The sequence below is a fragment of the Rhamphochromis sp. 'chilingali' genome (genome assembly GCF_963969265.1).
Source record: "Rhamphochromis sp. 'chilingali' genome assembly, chromosome: 4".
Classification (NCBI taxonomy): domain Eukaryota; kingdom Metazoa; phylum Chordata; class Actinopteri; order Cichliformes; family Cichlidae; genus Rhamphochromis; species Rhamphochromis sp. 'chilingali'.
The window spans coordinates 19,948,076-19,973,385 of NC_137948.1; the positions used below are offsets into that span (position 1 = coordinate 19,948,076).

The 25,310-nt window shown below is 40.2% G+C and overlaps 1 protein-coding gene across 18 annotated transcripts in view; it reads right to left on the reverse strand.

The window, feature by feature from the left end:
• camk2d2 (calcium/calmodulin-dependent protein kinase (CaM kinase) II delta 2) overlaps nt 1–23,839 on the reverse strand; it is a 51,085-nt gene extending 27,246 nt beyond the window's left edge. For 8 of the 18 annotated variants that reach the window (XM_080879273.1, XM_080879270.1, XM_080879263.1 and 5 more), the window contains exons 1-2: nt 22,874–23,001; nt 17,296–17,390 (exon numbers count right to left, since the gene is read on the reverse strand). In XM_080879273.1, coding sequence (XP_080735399.1) covers nt 17,296–17,390; nt 22,874–22,998 — 220 coding nt within the window. In that variant the 5' untranslated portion in view covers nt 22,999–23,001. Of the gene's footprint in view, nt 1–17,295; nt 17,391–20,331; nt 20,762–22,873; nt 23,002–23,717 lie in introns of those variants that run through there. The other 10 variants (XM_080879262.1, XM_080879261.1, XM_080879272.1 and 7 more) reach the window with 5 other exon arrangements.
• Nucleotides 23,840–25,310: the final 1,471 nt, after the last annotated feature.

Here is a 25,310-nt window from a genome sequence, read left to right on the forward strand (position 1 = left end):
TCCTCTCCTCTGCAGTGGAACCAGCCTTGAATGCAAATAGCAGATATTGAGAGTTCACACACAACTTTAAAACTCTGCAGAAATACAGTTAGAGCTACGTATGCTTATTTCCTAACTTAAACACGTCTAGTCTTGTAGATGAGGATGGAAAGTCAGAAATTGAGCTTTACAGATTCTGTAATGCAACAGTTGAGTCTCAAGATGCTTATGTACACAGAAAAAGTGCAGATAGTCTAAGGATTGATGAGTAGTGAACATTTGTCTGCAAAGGATGCGTTCATTTAGATAATATATTTTTTTGATAATATTAAAACTGTAGCTTTTTATTGGAAACCTCAGCAGCTACAAGATTAGAGAAAAATGCAACAACAAACACATGCAAAAGAGCTTAAGCATAACAAAGTTCTGTTCGTTCTGAAAAAGTGATACATGAATTTGTGACTTCCAGATTAGATTATTGTAACTCGCTGTACTCTGGACTCCAACTTGCTCACCTCCAAAGATTATAGCTCGTTCAGAATGCTGCGACTCGTCTCCTAACCGGAACTAGAAAGTTTGGCTCTATTACTCCAGTGCTCTCTGACTTCCATTGGCTGCCTATTAAAGTTCTGCTGCTTACTTTCAAATGCCTAAACAACCTTACCCCTGACTATCTCACCGACCTCCTCAGTCTCTATACTCCCAACTGTTCTTTACGATCTTCCAGTCAGTTACTTCTGGCCCAGCCCAGGCACCGTTTGAAGACTAGGGGTGATCGTGCTTTTGCCTCTATAGCACCAAACCTCTGGAATAGTCTTCCTGCTACCGTTCGTGCCTCTGACTCCATTCAATTCTTTAAAGCACGCTTGAAAACTTACCTATTCAACCTGGCTTTTTCCGGTTCACTAATTCTCAACGCACATTAATTGCTGTATCGCTACTCATTTCTCTGAATTATCATGATCTCTCCCTATCTCTACTTACTGCTTTTTGTTTGTTTTCTATACTTTCTCTATTTTACCTTGTTTTAATGACTTACTGTTCAGTGTAATCATTTACCGTTATTTTTACTGTGAAGCACTTTGGTGTACCCCCTGGTTTTAAATGTGCTATATAAATAAAATTGTATTGCATTGTACTGTACTGTAGTATGCTGTTGATTTTAGCAGAAAATCAAACCTTAATGTCAAACATCTTCAGTGTTGAGGGACTGCAGACAGTAACTGTAGAATGAGACAGTCCACAAGATTACTTGGTTTTCCTTTGAGAGCTTGTTTCTCATTTTTGCAAGCTTCATACAAGTTAACAGGATTGGAGCACAAAAGTGCACGAGCACAGGTGTGACTGCCTGCACTGGCATAACAGCGTGTTTTTATTTTTTAATGCATGAGTAAATCGCATTTTACCCATTCACTCTTCAGACTGTAGCTGCAAAAAAAGCTGACTCTCAAAATGTCACAAACAATCAGTTATGACTGGCTGCAAAGCCTCACAATACTCAACTCTGCTTGCGCAAGCTTGAGTCCTGCTGTCACAGACACTAGTGAGAGTAATTTTGCTTATGTGGTTAAAACTGAAGCAACTGTGCCAACAAATGTGAATGTGCGGTCAGCTGTTTTCATTCAACCCTGTCTGGACCTTTTCTTGGCTTGATCTGGGCTGACCGTCTCTAAGTGTCCAAGTATGAGTGCTTCTCTGTCTGGCACAATAAAGACCACGATGATTGATAACTTCATTTAAAGTATACAAAAACATACCTATTCTTTTTTGTTCTCTTTTACTTTTATTATTTTAACTGTCATAATTTGTCTTTAATTAGCTGTGGTGTGAGAAAAAAATACAGCTACTTTGTTTGTAATGGCTGAAAAGTAGCCGTGTTCCTCTTCAATACCAAATGCACTTCTTTGTCTCATAAAACAATCCAACAAATTTGTTATATTTTTCCATGGCACAGTGCAATAGCCACAAAAAGATTGAAATATCTATTTAAGGTATTTACAACAGAAACAGTATCTTAAAAGTTTGTGGTGAGTATGTATTGCTATAGGTATAGATTTAACCTCCCCAAATGTAGAGTGATGCAAGGAGACTTTCAGTCAGCTCCTTTTCAGTCTACAGAAAAATACTGACTTGTTGTATTAGTCACTTCATAAATCTTAATGTCGTAAATAATCAATTTTCTATCATTAGCATTCCAAGTATGCTGCTCAGATTAGGCCTCCTACGCTTTGCACCATTTTAGAACAGATCACAAGTTACTTCTTTCAAAAGTCCATCCATCCATTTGCTTCTCCTTTTCAGGGTCGCGGGGGGTGCTGGAGCGTATCCCAGCTGTCATAGGGCGAGAGGCGGGGTACACCCTGGACAGCTCGCCAGTCTGTCGCAGGGCCAACACACAGAGACAGACAATCATTCGCGCTCGCATTCACACCTATGGGCAATTTGGAATTATCAATTAACCTATCCCCACAAACTGCATGTCTTTGGACTGTGGGAGGAAGCCGGAGTACCTGGAGGGAACCCATGCAAACACGGGGAGAACATGCAAACTCCACACAGAAAGACCCCGGCCTGATGCTGTGCGCCAACAGTGCAAACCACGGTGCCACCGTGCTGCCAAGTGAATGTATAAATATGCTAATTTGTTACTAGGGAATGTACAGAAACACAGCTCTTCAACCTGGACAAAGTGGGGACTGGCTGATAACCAGTTTGTCTGCTGTGTTGTGCATTTGCTCATTTTCTGTAATCTCCAGGTTTCTATTAGTAAAGGGTATGACTGTAAACCAAAGAGTTATAATAATAATAATAATAATAATGGATTGCATTTATATAGCGCTTTTCGAGAACCTCAAAGCGCTTTACAATTCCACTATTCATTCACTCTCACATTCACACACTGGTGGAGGCAAGCTACGGTTGTAGCCACAGCTGCCCTGGGGCAGACTGACAGAAGCGAGGCTGCCATATCGCGCCATCGGCCCCTCTGGCCAACACCAGTAGGCAAGTAGGGTAAAGTGTCTTGCCCAAGGACACAACGACCCGGACAGAGAGCCCAGGGATCGAACCGGCAACCTTCCGGTTACAGATGCGATTCCCAACCCCCTGAGCCACGGTCGCCATGTGTTCTTTCATTCTGAGTTGTTCTTTCTGTTCCATTACCTGTACACTTCAGTTGCTTGAGTTGTGTATTATTATTCCTTACGTTAAATGGACACAGTTGCAAGTTGGAAAGAACCAACCGTTAGCAGTAGGTTGCAGTGGGTTGCTGGGGTAAATACGATCGACAGGTTAGCAAGTATCATTTGATGAATTGTTTCCAAAGTGATTAGTAAAAATCCCACTGAACCTACAGTAAAGGCACAAAAACATTTGCAACAGCAAGCCCATCTTCAGTTCACCCAGCTGCAGACCCCAGTGAACCTCCACCTCTACCCCACTTTGTTTCTTTCCACTGCTGCTTCTTTCTTTTTCAGTCTGTGTCTGAAGTGTCACATCTGCAACCGCACTGCAGCAGTATAGTGCTCTCTCTGTGAGTGTCTTTATAGTTTGATATCCTGCAAGTCCAACACAAGCAAATTTTGGGACAACATAACACATCCAAACATTTTTATTAAAACTAAATAAATAAATAAAAATATTTTAAAAAGAACAAGGTAAAGAGGTCAGCTTTGAAACTAAAAAGCTAAATAGAGCCATCTTCACAGCAACAGAAGCAGACTGAGAACATGGCATGAATCTTTAAGTGAAATCATTCTGTGCTTAGTTTTATTATTATTGTTATTTTTTTTTAGTTTTTTACATCCTCGATGTTTTTGCATCCATGGTGACAACAACTACAATTTCAATTTCCAAATGATGAACTATTACTTCTTGATATGTAACATTTCTGTTTTCTGTATAAAGTATGAGGTAATTTTACTTTCATTACATGTAGATCTGTAGTTAATGTTACTACTGACTTCAGTGTTAAGCGGTGACTTAATTAACAGGCTAGTATTGACAGTCTGACCTTTATGTCATAGTAAAACCACAGCACTAGTAGCTACATGTAAAGAGTGTAGTATCTATTACAAGGGAGGAAAAGAAAAGAAAAGACTTATTTAACATTTGGCTCATACATAGTTTTGGCCTACAAAGAATATTTCCAGTATAGTGTGCCTGTGTAAGAGTGCAAAATGCAAATGAGGAAAAAAATAATGGAAGGCATCCATGACAATTGTTATGTTTTTTTTTGTTTTGTTTTTTACATTTTATCCTTCAAAATAAATTATTGTAGGCGCTTTTATGTAAAAAACCAAACAAACAAACAAAACTGATATGTGAAAACACATTTTCTGTTTAAATTAGGTATCATGCATGTTTGGGAAGCTAAAAGGTCACTTGAGTGGTCTTTCATCAAATGTGACTCAGACTCCAGTTTTGCATGGTGACTCTCCAACTTTATCAGTAGCTGATAGGCCAAGTATGAAAAGCAGCACACTGGCTGACCCGTTCTTTCCAAAGTATATATTGCCAGTCATCAGGGGAGCTAATATCAAAATATTTTTGGAAGTGGGTTGAACAGAAAATGGCTCCTAAGCTAAAAAAAGAACCAATACTAGCTAACTCTAGCTTTGTACCAAAAAAAGAGTCATGAATAAGTAGTGATGCAGTTATCGATGATAATATGCCAGTTTATAATGGAAATAACATCCTTAAGACTAATTTCTTATATTTGCAATGATCATTACAAATATCTGGGGAATTTATACATATGTCCTGCCTTACTGGCTAAAAATATTGCTGTTACCAGTATAAAATATGCTAATTCTATATACCAGTCAACAATAACAAATTCTGATAATCAATTAAAAACTTAGGTAATCAATTAAGTAAAAATTCCAAATTTTGTTGGTTATAGCTCTTTGGATGTTTTGAGTGTTGGTCAGAAAAATGAGCAGCTGAAACCATCCTCTGGAAATGCCAATACATATTCAATTAACCCTATTAAACAATCAATAGTTTAACCACCAACGACGACAAACGTTTTCTGAAGTCTTAACGCTGATACAGACGCAAATGTTCAAACCACACACAAATGTACACACACAGACAGCGACACACCGCAACGGGGTCCTGGAATTGCGCTGCTCCATTTAATTAAGAGTTTTAATTAAAAAGATGTAGTGGAGTGAATGTAACATCCTCTGCTGCCAGCGGCTAAGTAGTCCTCTTCCATACTGTTCCCAGGGATCTAATGAAACCATCCAGGATGCTGAGACACCGTCACCCTCTGTTAGTTTGCAATAGAGGAAGAATTAAGAAACTGATAACTCCCTGGCTTTCTCTTCTGAAGAGAAACAAAAGGTGGCTGGTGTCAAGAGATAAAACTGCCCCAAGAGTCTTGTAACATACGGTAATGTCCGCATTTATCTTATACACTGTAATGCAGAGATATACCACACACACATTAGACTGATGTGTAAAAGTGGTTTAATCTGAGCTGCATTTTCTGAAAACACCTCAACAAGGAGAGACTCTCAAAATACTAGTTATAATCACAGACAAAGACCCCATTTTATTGCAGCAATCAAGCCCTACTGTGCTGCACATTCTTTATTTTGATTACAGCTACAGTACTGCGGTAGGAATTGTGTCCTGCAGCTCAGGAGAACTGGCAGCACCAAGGTACCAAAATACACAGTACAAAAGATTCAACTTGAGAATTTAATTTTTGCAACAAGAACAGGAATAATATAACCTGACCTGTTATTTAAGAAACAGAAAAGCCCCATGGAAAAAAATTATACATTTTATAAAATACAAATTAAACAGAAAAGTTGCAGCTCTCCATTTGCAATGCATGTCATATGATCAAGCTTTGTAAGAAATATATTAGTAAATATAAATACATGAATGGGTGTGCAGGTACATATGTGCAATCTGTGTGAACCATGAAACAGCATAAAAAGATTAGTCAACACTTAAAATTCTTTAATACAACTACCAGACCTAATTTATTCTGCATTTCTCTGCAATGCCTCCATTGACTTGACTGAACCATCCAGTTTTCCAGTTTTTATTAGCTAGGGAAGCAATAGTTTTAATGTAGAAGAGAAGCAATTTAATGGAGCTACTTTTTTTCTGGGGGAAAAAACACTGGAATGTCTTTTTTTCTAGTTTTAATTTTGGAACAAAGTGCAACAAGTATCTTGTGGGAAAATTGCATTACAAAGTAAAGAACTCGAGTCACTTGGGGAAAACCAAGCCAGGCCATGCACTGCAGACTCTCCAGTTAGACATGCCAGGAGCAGACTGGAGGCAAATTCAAAATTCAAATTCAAATTCAAATTTTATTTGTCACGTACACAGTCATACACAGTACGATATGTAGTGAAATGCTTGGACAACTGCTCGTGACCTAAAGAGAACAAAAAAGGAAAAGGCTATGAATAAGATAGGAAATAAATATGAAAAATTAAAAAGGGTAAATTTAACTAGGAAGGAATAAAATATAAATTAAGGTTAAAAATGAAATAACTGTACAACACAAATTAGAATGAAGGGTAAATTTAACTGGGAAGAATAAGATAAAGATAAATATATAAATTAAAGTTGAAAATAAAATAACTGTACAACAAAATACACAATACACAATATAGAACTATATAAGAATGTATGAAGAAATCTAAATATAAATAAATATATACACAATAACAGCAGCTGTACAAGTATTAACCGGAAATGAAGAATATAGTGACCAGTGTTGTGCAAAACCAAAGTCCAGAATGTCCAGTGTGTGTGTAAGAACTGTATGTGTGGGTCAGTACTGTGTGGTGGTGTGATTGAGAGACCGTATCGCCTGCGGGAAGAAGCTCCTCCTCAGTCTCTCTGTGTTGGTCTTCAGGGAGCGGAATCGCTTTCCTGACCTCAACAGAGAGAACAGTCTGTTGTTGGGATGGCTGAGGTCCTTCACGATCTTCCTGGCCTTGGTCCGGCACCGTCGGCTGTAGATTGAGTGCAGGTCAGGGAGCTCGGAGCGGATGGTGCGCTCAGCTGATTGCACAACCCTCTGTAGAGCTCGTCTGTCCTGCATGGTGCTGTTCCCGAACCAGGTTAAGATGTTTCCCGCCAGGATGCTCTCTATGGTGCACGAGTAAAAGTTCCTGAGCACCTTGGAGGGCAGTTGGAAGTCTCTCAAGCGTCTGAGGTGGTAGAGACGCTGACGGGCCTTTTTCACCACGGTGTTGATGTGACAGGACCATGACAGGTCCTGCGTGATGTGAACTCCGAGGTATTTGAAGCTGTCCACTCTCTCCACTGGGCACTCGTTGATGACGGGGGTCTGGTAGTTCCTCTCCTGCTTAGTGCTGAAGTCCACTATCAGCTCCTTTGTCTTACTGACGTTTAGAAGGAGGTTGTTCCTCTGGCACCAGTTCTCCAGATTCCTAATCTCCTTCAGGTAGGCCGTCTCGTTGTTATCAGAGATCAGGCCCACCACGACGGTGTCGTCAGCAAACTTGATGATGGTGGTGGAGCTGGTAGTGGCCACACAGTCATATGTGTACAAAGAGTACAGCAGGGGGCTCAGAACACACCCCTGGGGGGCTCCAGTGCTGAGAGTGGTGGAGGCTGAGACATGTCCGCCCATCCTTACTGCCTGTGGTCTGCCAGTTAGGAAGTTGGAGATCCACTGACACATAGATGAGCTGAGTCCCAGATGCTCCAGCTTGGTGGTGAGTGTGGAGGGAATTATGGTGTTAAATGCAGAGCTGTAGTCTATGAAGAGCATTTTAACATAATTCCCCCTTCTAGTGTCCAAGTGAGTGAGTGATGTGTGGAGGAGATGAGAGATGGCATCGTCTGTGGAACGATTTGGACGGTAAGCAAACTGTAGTGGGTCCAGTGTGTCTGGTAGTGAAGAAATGATGAAGTCTCTGACCAGGCGTTCAAAGCACTTCATCACTACTGAGGTGAGGGCTACAGGGCGATAGTCATTGAGAGAAGCAGGGTGGGGTTTCTTCGGGACAGGAACAATGATGGACTCTTTGAAGCATGTGGGGATGACCGACTGAGATAAAGAGATGTTGAATATCTCAGTGAACACAGGAGCTAGCTGGTATGCGCAGTCTCTGAGGATACGACCTGGGATGCCGTCTGGTCCTGCTGCTTTCCTGGTGTTCACTCTCTTGAAGGCTCTCCTTACTTCATGCTCGGAGATGACGAGCACGTTTCCGGTGCTGGCAGTATCTTCCTGTCTGCAGATGTAGGAGTGTTTAGCTTATTTTAGAGTTTAGAAATGTGTTAACATAGAATGTAGAACTATTGTAGAGACATTGACACTGCCCTCAATGTAATAAAGGCCTCATTGTGTTGTGAACTTAGGAGTAGATTGTAGGAGACCCCTCCCCCACTTGAACTGTGAAAGTAAAACAGAGAGGAGTTAATGCTGAGTGGAAATTCCCCAGAGAATGTTTGGGTGGGGGTCTCAACATTTGTAACTGGATAACTGTGGTCTGGAAGGGAGATGGGTTTTATGACCTAGGGAGTCACCTACACCCACAGTGTTTTAACTGTCACGCACACACATCCACACGCACACTCACACACGAGCACTCACATAGACACGTGGGAACGCGCACATGTAGGCATTCATGTGCTTGTGCACATAGACACAGACACAGAGTTTGCAGCACACCGTGGGGGGTTTTATGATAGCGTCGCCCCTACAAAACTGTGTTTCACAGACAAAGGAGTGAAGATTTGGAGAGGGACACACCGGCCTCGTCTTCCCTTCTAGAAGTGCATGCTTAAATGAAGATGAATAAAGATGAATAAAGGTTTTGTGAAATGACTACTGAGTTCCGGTGCCGTCTCTGGATGCCTCGACGAATAAAAGAACCGGGGTAAAACTGATTTCGCAACAATGTCTGGACCACTTGAACTGCCTTTTCAATGTGGAGGAGCAATTCCTCTACTATGAGACCTTCCACTGACTGAACTCCTCACTCTATCTCCAAGAGTGAGCCCAGAGATGTCAAAATCATCACAGCGAAATGCAAATTGTGTCTGGGTGATAAGTATTTCCAGGCTGTGAAGTGCTCCACTTCAAACTGAAAAAGCACCTGCAAGTTAAGCATGGCTTAACACAACACTGCTGATGAGGCCTACTGAAGACAATAACAATGCAGGACCTATAGTTCAGACGCAGTCATGGCTAGCATTTAGTGTGGCTAAAATTGCCACTTCAAAGGAAACTGCTGGTTAAGTGATGTAGTAGATGCTTCTGCTCAACTGTCTATGCAATGAGGCAGTGTCAATACACTCATGACAAATGTACAGTTTTCTATGCCAAAAGTAGAAAATGCATTTGCAACTTTGCAGCTGTGCTAATCCATCTATGAAGTGACATCATTTTGAACTACAATGCACACTTTTACATATTTTATTATGAATTTTGTCTTCTAAGATTGTTTAAATATATTTATGTCTGTGACAATCTAATCAATATTCAATTTGTCAATGTTGAAATCATTTGGTACATGGCCGATGACTAAATGGTCATAAATATGTTCAGTGTCACACAACAGCTCTTTGTAGGAAGTAGGACAGTAACAATATGAACCATACACAGTTTACCTGCAGCAGGAGTTCAGACTAAATATTCTAAGACTCTGAGAAAGTAAGAAAAAAAATTAACATATAAAAGCACAGAGAAAAGGAGGGAGGTAGGCGATGCATTCAAATGTAATCTAATCTGTAACTAAGAATACCCTTGCTTTGTTGCACACATTGTACTGAACATTTTTTTAACCTTAAGTCAAAATTTTGTGATTTTAAAAGAGTGAGAGCTGCATCACTTATTTTTCACTTTCACTGAATGCATACATTGAATTTAATGGACAAAGTTGGTTCACGTTTCACATCTGCAAATCTAGAGCAGACTCTGTGCTGATGACTGCCATCAGTCTAATGTCTATTCATAGTGGTAGGACACATTTGAATAATAAGGTCCATGATACAGTATGTGGCAGACGGCTCTGTAAGAAATTTGGCATAATGCATCAAATTAATTTGATAACTTGATGCATTATTATACAGGAAAAAATATTTTTAAAACTAAGACTTAAAGTGGGATCTACAAACACACATTTGCTGTCCAGTGCTTTGTTAATTTGCCAAACAGCTAAACACTCACAAAAAACAGAAAAAAAGAATATTTTCAATACTGAGTGTATGTCAGGGTGTGAGAGCACAAGCAATATATTTTTAGCCTTTGAGTACCCAGTGAGTCATGTGATCCCCTTCTTCTGACTGATCCCTCCTTCCTTTCCTTCTCTCCTGCGTGCATATCTGTGTATCTTAACCACAGTCCTCTCCCCTTTCTCTCTGTTTTTAGTCCTACAGACCTATTGATTAATTTCTTTTTTTTATTATTATGATTATTTTTGTCAAATGGCTCAGCTGTCTCTTTATTGTCATCTCCTCACATATAGTACAGACTTTCGTCAAACATGTGCCAGGTGAAAGAAGATAGAAGAAGATAAACCACCATCTCTAATTTGCTGGAAATGATTTCCAGATTCACAGCCCATCTCCTTATCACCATGCCATGCTCAAAACAATGCAATGAGCATACTGGGGTATCAATCAATACTTAAAAATTTTCTAAAATTTCTATATCAACAAAGCTGAAAGCACACAACCCCTGATTAGCTTGAGTGCCAAATTCTGTATTTTTTAAAGATACCAACCAATTGCATTGGTATTAATGAGTACCAATTCTCACTAAATCAATTGGTTTCAAATTTCAAAACATCTGAGTTAGAGGAAGAAAGACAGCGAGACAGTGTGATGTCACTCCTACAACATTTTCAAGTACAATGATGGTGGTGTCAGCAAGGAGACAAAAGTAATCTCAGGGGTGGTTACACTTTTCAAAATGCAATGCAGACGACAGACTCTGCAACATAGCATTTTTGTACTGGCTACAGTAACACTTCTTTTGAAATCACCATGCTGTGCACATTTAAAGAACACGTTTTGTGAGATTGTATGTCTGAAAAAATAGTATGTAATCACAACCAATAATAGTATAACGTTACTATTTAGTACAGTCGTTCACAAACAGTGTCACATGACAGACATTGTCAGTGACCAAGGCAGTGTGCAAATGGTTATAGATACATAACAAAATATATCAACTGGGAAGTATGGACTTATTTTGTAATATATAATTTATTGTTTTAAAACAAGAATATGATAATTGAGTATCATAACATTTAATGTTTGCAATTTAACTATTAGCAGTTAATTGATAGCACCATTAGCTGTCTGTTAAGTTATGATTAAGGCAGCGGCTAATTGCTATGACTAATAATAAATTAATAACATTAACATGGAGAAATAGGCATCAAAGATTATCAATCCTGCCAGTATGTAGCCTTAATACAGGCTCCTGGTAATTTAACAGGATCACATTCTCTTTTGTCTAAAAACTGTTATGTTTCTCTGAAAGTACCAGAACGAAGGTGAGAAAAGTCTGCACCAAGTAGAAACAAAGGCAGTCTACCTTTCCAACTCTGTTTGATCAGCAATGACAATACTTTGGGGTTTTTTGCACTACCTAAAAGAATCTTAAATTTGTTTGTTTGTATTATGCTAATCTATATATTTTTTAACCAACTTTTAGTTTAATTTTTTTTGTCATTTTTCCTCTGTGATATCAAAACTGGCATTGAATATTAAGTATTTACTTGGATATCAGTATCGACAACCCAAGAGCACATCTTTTAAAAATTAAAAGTACAAACCAACACAACTAGGCAAGCTTTTAGCTATGAGAAATACAGAATGCACAAACACACACTTAAATACTGACTGACCATCTTCTCTATCTCACTCTGATTTTCTGTCTCTCTCCCTCTGCTTCCTTTCCTTTTCTTCCATTCTGTTTCTCCACTCTTATTCACTAACTCATCTGCTGCTCTAAATCAAATGCTGCATAATCAGGACTGCAGATTTTAGGAATCTGGCTGGTTCAATAGGCCCACCACATGTGTGCCTACTTAACTAGAAGCAGCAAAGGGCTAGGGCTTATCGCGGAAAGAGGGTAAGTCCATATTTGACACGCCAGCATGCAGAGTATATAAACCTCTATATGAACACACATAAGAAAGAGGAAGGGCAAGTACGTATGCACTTCGAGACCCACATGCACAAGTGGTGAGATAATTCTTTGCAGTATTTTTGGAAAATCTGTCCACGCAAGTGTCAAGACACTGATCCGTCTCCCAAGGTGTCTATTACAAACACTACACTCAGCAACGTGCAAAAGACTGTTAGGATATGGAGGAGAAGATAGAGATATGCTGCAATAGATAGATGGATTGACAGATAGAGCACATACTAACCTTCTTAGTTACTATTCAGTCAGTACTCACACATTTAAATATTACATTTTGGGTAAGAATTCGATGAGCATTTTAATTTAAGACTTTAAGAACTGAGAAATAACTGAGTATAACACTAAACATTTAATGTGCACTGTGTAACATATAATATACAGTGGGGCAAAAAAGTATTTAGTCAGCCACCGATTGTGCAAGTTCCCCCACCTAAAATGATGACAGAGGTCAGTAATTTGCACCAGAGGTACACTTCAACTGTGAGAGACAGAATGTGAAAAAAAAATCCATGAATCCACATGGTAGGATTTGTAAAGAATTTATTCGTAAATCAGGGTGGAAAATAAGTATTTGGTCAATAACAAAAATACAACTCAATACTTTGTAACATAACCTTTGTTGGCAATAACAGAGGTCAAACGTTTACTATAGGTCTTTACCAGGTTTGCACACACAGTAGCTGGTATTTTGGCCCATTCCTCCATGCAGATCTTCTCGAGAGCAGTGATGTTTTGGGGCTGTCGCCGAGCAACACGGACTTTCAACTCCCGCCACAGATTTTCTATGGGGTTGAGGTCTGGAGACTGGCGAGGCCACTCCAGGACTTTCAAATGCTTCTTACGGAGCCACTCCTTTGTTGCCCGGGCGGTGTGTTTTGGATCATTGTCATGTTGGAAGACCCAGCCTCGTTTCATCTTCAAAGTTCTCACTGATGGAAGGAGGTTTTGGCTCAAAATCTCACGATACATGGCCCCATTCATTCTGTCCTTAACACGGATCAGTCGTCCTGTCCCCTTGGCAGAAAAACAGCCCCATAGCATGATGTTTCCACCCCCATGCTTCACAGTAGGTATGGTGTTCTTGGGATGCAACTCAGTATTCTTCTTCCTCCAAACACGACGAGTTGAGTTTATACCAAAAAGTTCTACTTTGGTTTCATCTGACCACATGACATTCTCCCAATCCTCTGCTGTATCATCCATGTGCTCTCTGGCAAACTTCAGACGGGCCTGGACATGCACTGGCTTCAGCAGCGGAACACGTCTGGCACTGCGGGATTTGATTCCCTGCCGTTGTAGTGTGTTACTGATGGTGACCTTTGTTACTTTGGTCCCAGCTCTCTGCAGGTCATTCACCAGGTCCCCCCGTGTGGTTCTGGGATCTTTGCTCACCGTTCTCATGATCATTTTGACCCCACGGGATGAGATCTTGCGTGGAGCCCCAGATCGAGGGAGATTATCAGTGGTCTTGTATGTCTTCCATTTTCTGATGATTGCTCCCACAGTTGATTTTTTCACACCAAGCTGCTTGTCTATTGTAGATTCACTCTTCCCAGTCTGGTGCAGGTCTACAATACTTTTCCTGGTGTCCTTCGAAAGCTCTTTGGTCTTGGCCATGGCGGAGTTTGGAGTCTGACGGTTTGAGGCTGTGGACAGGTGTCTTTTATACAGATGATGAGTTCAAACAGGTGCCATTCATACAGGTAACGAGTGGGGGACAGAAAAGCTTCTTACAGAAGACGTTACAGGTCTGTGAGAGCCAGAGATTTTCCTTGTTTGAGGTGACCAAATACTTATTTTCCACCCTAATTTACGAATAAATTCTTTACAAATCCTACCATGTGAATTCATGGATTTTTTTTTCACATTCTGTCTCTCACAGTTGAAGTGTACCTCTGGTGCAAATTACTGACCTCTGTCATCATTTTAAGTGGGGGAACTTGCACAATCGGTGGCTGACTAAATACTTTTTTGCCCCACTGTACATTTTATGGAAATGAACAGCACCAGTAAATGCATAATGAAAAATGTAGCAACAACAATCCAGGAGACTGTCTATCTAATATTGAGCATATTCTATCTGAGTGAGCACCTATGTGGCTAGTTTTGGCATGTTTCAAATGGCAATATGTAGATCAACTTGTTATTATGATATTTCAAGAAAATCAGGTTGGTTGAGTCATTTGCTTACAGTTGAGTTACACAACACCAGGTGCTAGTGTTTTTTTCTTTTACTTTTTTTTTGGTTGGTCGGTTTTTAGGTAGTATAGCATCATCAGAGGGCATCTTGCTCTCAGACATGCCCGGGGTTGTCTCATTCTTGTGCGCACTAGGGAATGCAAATGCATGGGGTTGCTCTAGCAGTGATATTACAATATGACAGTCTTACATCATGTATGAGATACAAACTGGTATGGTTTTAAGTCACTGAATGTGAAGAGAAGTGATTGTCTGTAGTGTTTGCATGTCATCTGGAAATGATACAATTCTTGGATTTCCTTTGAAATTACTATCTAATAACAGTAGGCACCAATTTTAAATGTTATATATTGACAGCATGATATGGCAGCAAAACTGTCATTAAAAATTATGTGTCAATACTGTTTTGTGTTGCCTGTCTGCTACCTGCCTTTATGTAAACCAACAACATCCTGCACCTTTCCGTACGCCTTCCTGGTCGAAGAAGTGTAAAATATAACTTCTGTAGTCATCATCAAAGTATTTACTATTAGCTAACGATGACAAGTGGTTTGACTTGCGGGCAAATGTTATAGAACTATTCCTTTAGTAAAAGGTAGTAGCAAACACTAAACACCTCACGAGACATAAAACACAATTATTGTCATACAATCAACAAACAACCAAAAGAAAAAGCGCATATTCCCCAGAAATTGTTCCCCATCGCGTTTTATGGAACAATATTATTTTTGCAGATGGTTAAGTCTCAGCTCATTTTCAATACTTCATTCTCTATTTAATCTAATGTAATGATTCATAGTATATAAAATCACATTTTTGTAGTGTGGTTGTGAATAAGGACCACAAATCTTCAAATAAACGTTTTTTAATGAGCTCAGGAACACAGTATATCAAATATATATTTATTTTTTAAATGACAGCTGTCTGCACTGTCTGACATGGTAAACCGTCAATATCTACTGAGGGATTCAAAATATTAATTAAAAATGCAAAACAGCTGATTAAAGTTTATTCTGTCAACCCTGTGAGTTCACATACATGTTATTCTGAAAGAGCTGCTGGGTTCTTAATTTGTTAAACTTGTTTTATTAAACCAGAGATGGCAACAGCTGATGTCCTCTGTCCATTATCAAGGCTTTCTGCAAAAGAAGTTATGAAAAACTTTTTTCACACTACACTATAACTCCTTACACCTTGCATGTTTGCAAAGGTGGTTATGTAAGGAAAACTTGTACTTGTTCTGATTCTGTAGGCGCAAGCAACCAGAAAAAGCTGCTGGGCCCTTAACTGACGATCTCAGGCTATTGTTAACAGAACAAGACCATGTCTTCAAAACACTGGCCCTGTACAGATTTTAGTAGCATTGTAGTGAAGTGGGCTTAATCCTGCTTCCAGAGACAATAGCAAACTGTGGCCACAAGATGGCAGTAATAGAGAGGACAGATGCAAATGGGCATGAAAATAAAAAAGAACTCAAAATAAATATATAAACATGTCCTTTTTAAGATTTCATTAGACAACTGCTACTTCCCTTGCTTGCTTAGTAAGTGATATGGATATGGTGACACAGACAGAATGAAAGTTACCATGGTGTCACTGGTCCACTGGTTTCTTTAGTCCCGTTTTGAAATCTTGAGATGAGTGTTTTCACTGTCACCATCTTAGCTTAAGAAAACTAGATGTAACAAGCAAGAGCGGGACTTACTACATAAGTCATCTGCCAGTGACCATACTACAGATAATCCTGCATTTTGAAACACAGTATGACCAAGATTTACAAAAGTGTTTACAGAGGTTAAATCAGAAAACTGTTTACACAGGTTTATATGTGTTATGGGTAGACACCAAGATACATCTATCTTAAATTTGAGGCAGCCCCCAATGAGAGTGCAGGATATCACTGATTGGCATATCACATGACAGTAAATACATCATTGGGGCACCTAGGCAACCGTATCTGGAAAGTCTGAAAGTAACTAGCTGTCAGCTCCAAAGTGTGTCCAACAAGCAGTTTACTTCCAGTGAGTTGCTTTTATCCTTCAACAACCAATCAAAACTTAGTGCCTCTTCTGATTTACTTAGGGGTGGTCCTAAGCAACAGACCACACATTTGATTCATCACAGTCAAAATATACACAAATATAACATGTGCACTCCAGTCAGTTTAATTTCAAGTAAATTATTGCAAACTAAATTGTAGTTTGGAAAGAATGGTTCACATATACATAAATCTGACATTTTCTGTAGTAGACAGCAGTCACTGATTATCACAAACAAGCACACTGCAACAAAATCTATTGGCTGAAGAAATGGAACTGTAAAAGCACAACACATCACTGGATAGTAATCACAGATAGACTCTTAATGGCTCCTGGGTCACATATGTGGCTGCGCATGCATACGTTTGTGAGCGTGTATGTTTGCATCCCAAGCCTGAGGCAACCAGGCCAGCAGCTACAATTACAGTGATGGATATGAAAGAACTGGGTCGGCTTCACAAGAGATCTGCCCCTGGGACAACAAGACCAGCCAGAGCCCTGAATCAATAAGGAACACACTCACACGGACGCACATACGTACACACAAGGTTGTATGGGACAAACATTTGCATAGAAACTAGAGGACAAATATGAAAGCCATAAAAGGAGGGAGAACTGTACATCACAAAAAGTGCAACAGAACAATTACAGCATGACACATCACTTGACACGTATTCAGTTGTTTTTTTCTACAAACATAGAAAACATAACTATCCAAAATGCAGATGAGTCTCTTCCCTTCTGTGTGACTGTCTGTCAAGTCACTCACTGAGTTTAATCAGATGCACACAAACATGTGTCCTAAAGCCTGTTTCAGAGTGAGCAATGCTCAGCTCATAGGTCAGTAACACTCAGGGAATGTTTCAGCTTGTGTTGTTGTATGTGCTTGAAAATGTTTGTGGTTCCTACCTCTGGCAGATAGCTTCTTAGTGTTGATGATTTTGGCAGCATACTCCTGACCAGATGAGATCTTTACGCACCTCCTGACCACAGAGAAGGCGCCCCTAAAATGGACATGCACACAAAAATACTTAGGGTTTTTATTCTCAACAGGTAAAAATAAGAGATATAATCCATACCAGTCAACATACAACAAAACAAGTTCAGAAAAATTGAGCTTAATTTTAAAAGACTAGCTTGAGTGAGCCTATGAATGTCAGCCAGATACCCTGAAAAAGGCTGCAAATATATCTGACTAAAATAATCTTGCTTTATTAAAAATCCAGCTGACGTTATAGTTAAGTTAATTAAACAATAGTGAAATTTCAATGTAAATTAGTTAGTAGTACTAAGTCTAGGTGCAGCAGTAACTCACTCTCACACACCACACCTGCAGTACACGTTCCCTAAACCGTCACACCCGTTAGCACCTGCAGACATGCCAACTAGCCTTCTTTTGTTTCAGTCACGTGCTGCTCTGGAGTTTCAGGCACATGTATGAAGATCAAAAAACTAGGTCAGCTATATTTGAAGGAGAGGAGCAGAGTGCTGCATCTCTCATCTGTAAATGCAGCCAAGGAGTGGTCCACCTGCCTCAGATCTGCTCAGCACTGCAGCCATGCCTGCGGCTTTGCTACTCAAGCTTTTTCTCTGTCTATCTATGCTTTTTCTTAACAATAAAATGTTCTCCTTCGTACCAAACCTCCTGTCTAATTCCATATAACATCAGAGACGTCAGTAAGAGTCAGTAAGAAGTAAGTAAGTATTGCCAAGATGATGCTGAGAATAGCCATTATCTCAAAAGAACTCTGGCCTTTCACTTAATTTAGTGCTAATTGTACATCATGTGATTTGATGAAATCAGTTTTACAAGAAAGAGCTGACTCTTGTCTTTGGTGTGTTTAATGACTGGCTGTTGAATATATAGTGATGTGTACCATAAACATGTTATCTAACATCCTCTTGAGAGCGCAGCCTGCCACTAAAGCTTACCTCTAATTTATAGGGATTTGTTGAAGGAAATGATCATAGCATGACATGTTACATAAGAATTTTAGTTGACTGTCCAGTATGGTTAAGTCACGTGGCACTATTGCACGCATATGTCAAGTGCATCTATACAGTCCTGCGGGACAAAATATACAGTAGCTGCAGAGTGAAACTGCCTGCAGTTACTAAATTCAGAGAAAATAAAAGGCAATAGCAGAAATGCGGTTCTGGGTTAAACACTGAACACTTTCCCATGATATTTTGGGTTCTTCAAAATATATAGTTCCAAATATAAATGTAATATACTGTTGGTCTCTGGTATGGACCATCTTATTGTGTAACTATGTAAAAATGCTTAACAAAGATGAAAATTGTCTTGGTGAAGAAATGCTCAGATAGGAGTTTCTATGTCACTGAAGTTCACAGAAGATAGTAAACAGATATAAGACTTCTACCATCAATGACAGGACAGTGCTTTTGATTTAAAATGTATTTTTGTTATTGAACTGAAATGTTTATATGTATCATTCCAATCATCCCAATCACAACGCACTTTTTTGCAAATGACGTCACCATTTTTTATATTAAATTTTTTTTTTCTTTACCTGAAAATCGATGTAAATCCAATTCATGGGTGTAAAATAACAGACTGTTATACTTTATATGCAGCTTAAAACTAACAGACATTAAAGCAAACTTAAATCCTTTCTGTGATGGCTTACACAGCAAAAGATGCTTGAACAGGAAGGGGATATACATACTTTTTTTTTTTATGCAGTCCAATAGATAAACTGTGACAGGCACGTGTGGTCCTTTAACAGCCAAATCTGAGTTGTTGTGGGGTTTTTTTGCCATATTCCCTTTACTAACTTGTCTAATGGAACGCTATCATTGTATTGTAAACAGACAGTAGAGAGATGTCTAATGCCTGTGTGGGTGAAACTGTGCTTAAAGTATCAGTGAGTTAAATGGTAATATGAAAGCAATACGGGTGCATTATTAATGCCAGATGGTGTAAGATGAATACTGCAGAGGATCATAATTGAAGGGAGCTGTGGCTTCGGTGGAGACTTGAAATCCAGGTTTCCTTTCAGTGATCAACTCTTCCAGTAAAAATACTCGGTGAGAGCTACTGGGAGGACATTCTTATACAGTTTTTGCTGTCAGTAAAATTCAACGCTGGTTTCAGACATCTTGAACTGTGTACACTGACTACTGGGTGCCGACCAGACTGCAGGTCAGTCAGCTGCATGACCACAAACATACACACACATATATTTTCATATAAACCAAGCCAGCCACCTTAAAAACATATACATATGTGTGCACAGGTATGCAGGTACGTGGATCTTTCTTTCACACCTCTCGCTCTCTCTCAATGGTGAGGAATTCCCTGCCTGGGTCTAAGAGTGATCACGGTTCGGTTGCTTGGCTGTGGAGTGTGTCATCTCCATCTCGCCTACATGGTCTGCTGTCGCATTACTGAGTGTGTATTTCTGTCACGAGGGAAGAGGAGGAGGAGGAGGAGGAGGGCTTTGGAATGGGGGGGTCGAGGCAGAAAGGGAGGGGTGTTTTAGCAAATCTCAGGCTTTCACCCACAGTAATGCATCTTTCCCTGGTTTCGCTTTTCAAAGAAAAAAAAAGGTCCTCGCCCTGCTGTGGAACCTCTAAGGTCGAGGCATCAAAGACTGCACAGGATAGAGGCAGATGACGACACGCTCCATACGCGTCTTCTTTCGTAAGCACAAAACGTAAGCAGGGCTTCAGATGTTGGATTAAAACAAATAGGATCCCATCGCACAGGCCTGCATGATATACATCAGAGTGTTTTACCCCTCTGCATCAGGCTTCATCGCCGCACTTATCAGCAGCGCGCACAAGCACACTCACAAAAACACACTCAGCCTGAAATCCGCGTCCCTAAACCAAGGCGGCCTATTACATAACAAGCTGACATTTCAAAAGGGATGATGCCAGATGATTGAAACAAAAAGGAAGAAGAACGCGTTTCCTTACTTCCCCAGCTCCTCGAACAGCTGATATTCGTCAGTGAATCTCGTGCAGATCGTTAACGCCATCCTGAAGGAGGTGCCAAGGACTGTGCGGAGACGCGGATAAGGTGCACTCACAAACTGTATATACCACACACAGTCAGCACCGCCCGGTTTTGTTCTGAACCTGCAAACCAAACGAAGGGACTCATGCAGAGCTAAAGCGCATCGACAAGAGCTTTAGTGGAATGATTTCTGCGGCAGAAACGCAGCCTGCTAGAGCGTACTCAATCTGGAGGCGTTATCGTCAGCCGGTCCTTTATTTTCTTCACATCCAGCGGCTTGTTACAGCTCGTGGACGCAGCATGTTGTGTGTATGTCGGTTATCTCCTGTGTGTCCTGTGCTGTAAGTGTTGTCTTTCTGTACGCATCGTACGCCGCACTACCGCACCTACCCCCGGCTGTGCGCTCAGTCCCGCCCCTTTGCCTGCATCCTCACGCAAGCCACTGGCAAACAAAAATAACAACATTAATAAATGTAACGTTGTAAATATTAACAGCATTTGGATGCACGAGTATTTTTGGCGTGTCTGCAAAGCCTTTCTGAAATTAAAAAATCGCGCAAATGAAATGTAAGGTCATACATAAGCTAGAAACTGAATCATCCCTTCTTCTGTTTTATTTACATTCTTGATTTATTGATGATTAATTGTGAAGCATCAGTGGCAAAACAGTTGTGACAGTGCTGGCAGATTATAGGAAAGTGAAGCTGATGGTTGGTTGGCATTTTGTTTCTATTTACTAGAGATGGCACGATACCACTTTTTTATGTCCGATACCGATACCGATATCATAAATTTGGATATCTGCCGATACCGATATGAATCCGATATAGTGTTTTTTAATCAACAAAACTGTTTTTTAAAATATCTTGCTGCATTTTGCAAGTCTGCAAGTTCATACTCAAGTTTAAAACAACAACTACACTAAAGCTATTCTGTTATACCTGTATACAAAAAAAATATTTCATAGTTCAGCAATACTGATCAATCTAATAAACTTAGACCTACACCATCCTCCCTATTTCTAGTGTGGTTCCCCAGCTGCACCAAGGCTGATCAGCAAGCACTCCAGCGGTGGTGAAAGAAGCTGGCAGAATTATTGGAACAAGTCTGCCAGAGATCAGTAATATCTTCCCCACTCGCTGTCTGAGGAGGGTGCACAGTATCCTGCGGGACCAACATCACCCTGCGCGCCACCTTTTCCATCTGCTGCCCTCAGGGAGAAGGTACAGGTCTATACAGGCCAGAACATCCAGACTGGCCAACAGCCTGTATCCACAGGCTGTGAGGCTCCTGAACTCTCTGCCCCCCTCTCACGGACAATAACCATATCCAACTTCTTAATAGCAATGAACTGGTCTGCATTGGTGCATCATATCTTTATTCTCTTCCCCCTCCTGCCCCCCCCCCCCCCCTCTTTCTTAAATAGATAACTATCATATCTGATATCATATCTCACAGTACAATAATATTGAATGGGTTGCATTGTTGTATTTTGTCATGTTTCTCAGGTCTTTGTCTGAATTTCTACGAACATTATTGCTAAGGATTGTCTTATTGCATTGGAGTCACACTGGGTTAAATATGTACACTTGGGTTTTAAGGGGTATTTATTATTTTCTTCTTTTTTTTGGGTTGTATGGAAGCCCCAAACGCAATTTCATTGTTCTTGACAATGACAATAAATAAATAAATACTAAATACTAAAATACTAATTCTGGTATTTTAAAGAGTACTTAGCGTAAATATTAAGCAACCTAACTAATAGGGTTCCAACTCCCAGCAACAACAAAAATAAATAAATAAAAAATAGGGAACCACCCCTCACGCGCCACCTCATGATGCTTAATCGACGTAATCAACCTTAATTTGATGCAGTGTGAAAAAAAATGCACAGAAATCAATTATTTTTCAAGAAATATTAAATAGATTCAACATCTTTCTTCAACAAAATTGCAGACTGCACAGATGGTACCTTCCCAAAGGAAAAAGTACTATAGCTTACTAGGGTATATATATTAGACTTAATAGTCACTATATACAGTAATTGACTTCTATTCATTTTACATCAAATTAAAACTTTGTGTGTCAGATAATTATTTATTAAAAGCTAGACATTTTAAATGAGAATAAGAAAGAAAAGTATGTCTTTGTGCCCCCTTTTCCCAGTTAATGCCCTATCGGGCCCCCTGGCTAAACTTTGCTAGATCCGCCCCTGCACAGTTACCAGCGTCAGCTACGTAGAAAAAGATCCTGGTGTAGAAAGTAATATTAAATAAATTCTAACAACAGCTGATCAAACTTAAACGTGCTGCTGTTGTTCAGCCGCTGGTTTCCTCTTTCTGGTGCAAAGTGGGCCAAAAACAAAGACGGACTCACGACAGAAAAGCCGATCAGCTGATCATTAAGCAGTTTCATGATTGAAGTAGCAGCCGGAGAGCGAGAGGCAGTCGCTCGTTAAGCTTAACGCAGGAATGCTTTACAAACATTCAGAGATGGACTTACACACTTGCTTTACTTCTCTCGGGGATAACTTTGTCGGAGATGAAATGCCGGGTTGCTAGCGAAGCTCCACATGCTATCCAGACCACAGGTCCCGCATGCCACAGCCGCTCTATCACGTGATGCATACTGCTCCGACATGCTAACGTTCTGAGGTGAGTTACGGCGTGTTGCAAGTTTTGTGAGGTGCTTTCGTGATATTTAATGGATCGGATTACATTTTTTATTTTTCTCCGATATCCGATCCAGTCATTTAGGTCAGTATCGGACCGATACCGATACGTAATATCGGATCGGTCCATCTCTACTATTTACATCCCACACAAGCCCTGCATAGGCATACAGAGCTAGAGGGTTCTGCACAGTATCACAGCTGATCCTAGGACTGCACTCTTCGATTCAGATATTGTAAGTGGAATTTGCTGAAGTCACTGTCTTAGTATGGGGGGCATCAAGTAGCAAAAACAATCCTGATAGATGCACATGCTGTGATTTAAGATAAGCAACAGCCTTCTAGTATTAAACAGACACAAACAAATCATACAACTAACCAGAAGGAAGCTTTCTGTGTTTACTCTGCACAGATGCTATTTATAGGGCTGCTAACATGCTACTAGCTGCTAGCAGCCTTGACGGTACATGGGGGAAAGATGGCAGAGCTAATGCAATATAATGATTTATTTAACCACAGAGGTAACTAGGCAAACAAATCCAGAAATTCACTGAATTTAGATCTTTGGCGTGTTTATTGAGATGGTAATAAACACACCAAAAGGTCTAAATTCAGTTAGATAAGGCAAAGAACCAAACAGGTGGAAGTTCCACCTTCAGTTTTTTGGGTACTCACATCTCCACCAACCTCATCTGAACCCAGAACACCAGGTAAAGAAAGCCCTGCAGCGTTTGCACTTCCTCTGTGCCTTGAGGAAGAATAACCTGGACCAGAAGCTGCTGCTACCCAAAAGAGTCATTGGCTGCACCTCCCAGAAGCTGCTGTTTCAGGAAAACCAGGGTCATCACAGGTGACCCCGTGCATCCCACGCAACAGCTGTTTGACCTGCTGCCCTCTGGATGGCGCCTAAGGTCAATCAGGTCCCAAACCTCAACACTGGCAAACAGCTTCTTCCCTTGGACCACTCATAATGTCAGGAAAGACTATCCCCCCACACCCCACCCCTGGCCACCCACTCACTAATCTGAGCCATGATCTGAGTAACCCTCATCACTCAGGTCACTCACACACAGACTCAGACCGAGTCCATTACACTACTTTCAAGTACTTTGTAAACTATCCTCTAATGCCTTTCTGCTGTGTGGCTTCCCCTTGTTTTGTATATATATTCCTCTTTTTTACATATTCTTGCTGTCTTGTTATTTATATGTTTTCTTTCCATGCACAGTTGGTGTAGAGCACTCAAAATTTTGTTGTACATCAGTGAAAATGTTAGACCTTTATCTTTAATAGTTTTAAGATAATCGCGTTCAAACATAGCCTGACATTTCAATGTTTGAAAAAGAGACCTGAAAGTGGGTTGTTATCTTTAAAAAATCATGAAAAGTATTTGATATATGAAACTAAAATTTTACAGTACTCATTATGTATGTTCACATTTTGATTCAACCATTCCTTCTCACTTATCCAACTCATATTCACTACCTTTCCAAAGTATATGCTAACACAAAGTATGAAGGAGCCAAGGATTGTACTATCTCCTAAGAGATAGCCTATCCCAACACTGAAACTGGAAAAACTAATATACGGATTGTTTTCAATGCTTCGAATGAAATTCTTTGCAGTCTCTTTTTGCCTGAAGCCTAGAACAGATGGATATCTCCAGATGTTTTGTTTCATTCCGTGAGATGCTCTGCTAGGCCTGGCCTTTGCTGCAGCCACTTTTAGCTGCAGCTTCTTTGTTAGTCTCTCTGGCTTTGTATGTAATAACCAAAAGCATCCATTTTATTTGTATTCTGCCAGGTTTCAGGCCTTTTGGTGTCACTGAGGTGACCAGTACTTTCCTTCTTTAAAAGAATGTATTGATTTGGCCACCCCTTTTCCTTTTTTCAGCCTGTTATTGGCCCTTCACTTCCATCCACATCTGTTTTGCTCTTATTGAGAATTCTAGTGAAAAATACCACGTGTTAGTTCAACACTTGGAATCAACTTCACTTCTTTGGAATTGGCTACATGGCTATGGGAAATATGCACTTTGTTTGATTAAAAATTGAATTAAAAAATAAAATAAGAAATCAGGGCTGATTAGGAAGTGTTATGCACGGGGCGATCATGGCTCAAGAGTTGGGAGTTCACCTTGTAATCGGAAGGTTTCCAGTCTCGGTCGTTGTGTCCTTGGGCAAGACACTTCACCCGCTGCCTACTGGTGGTGGTCAGAGGGCCCAGTGGCGCGAGTGTCCGGCAGCCTCGCCTCTGTCAGTGCGCCCC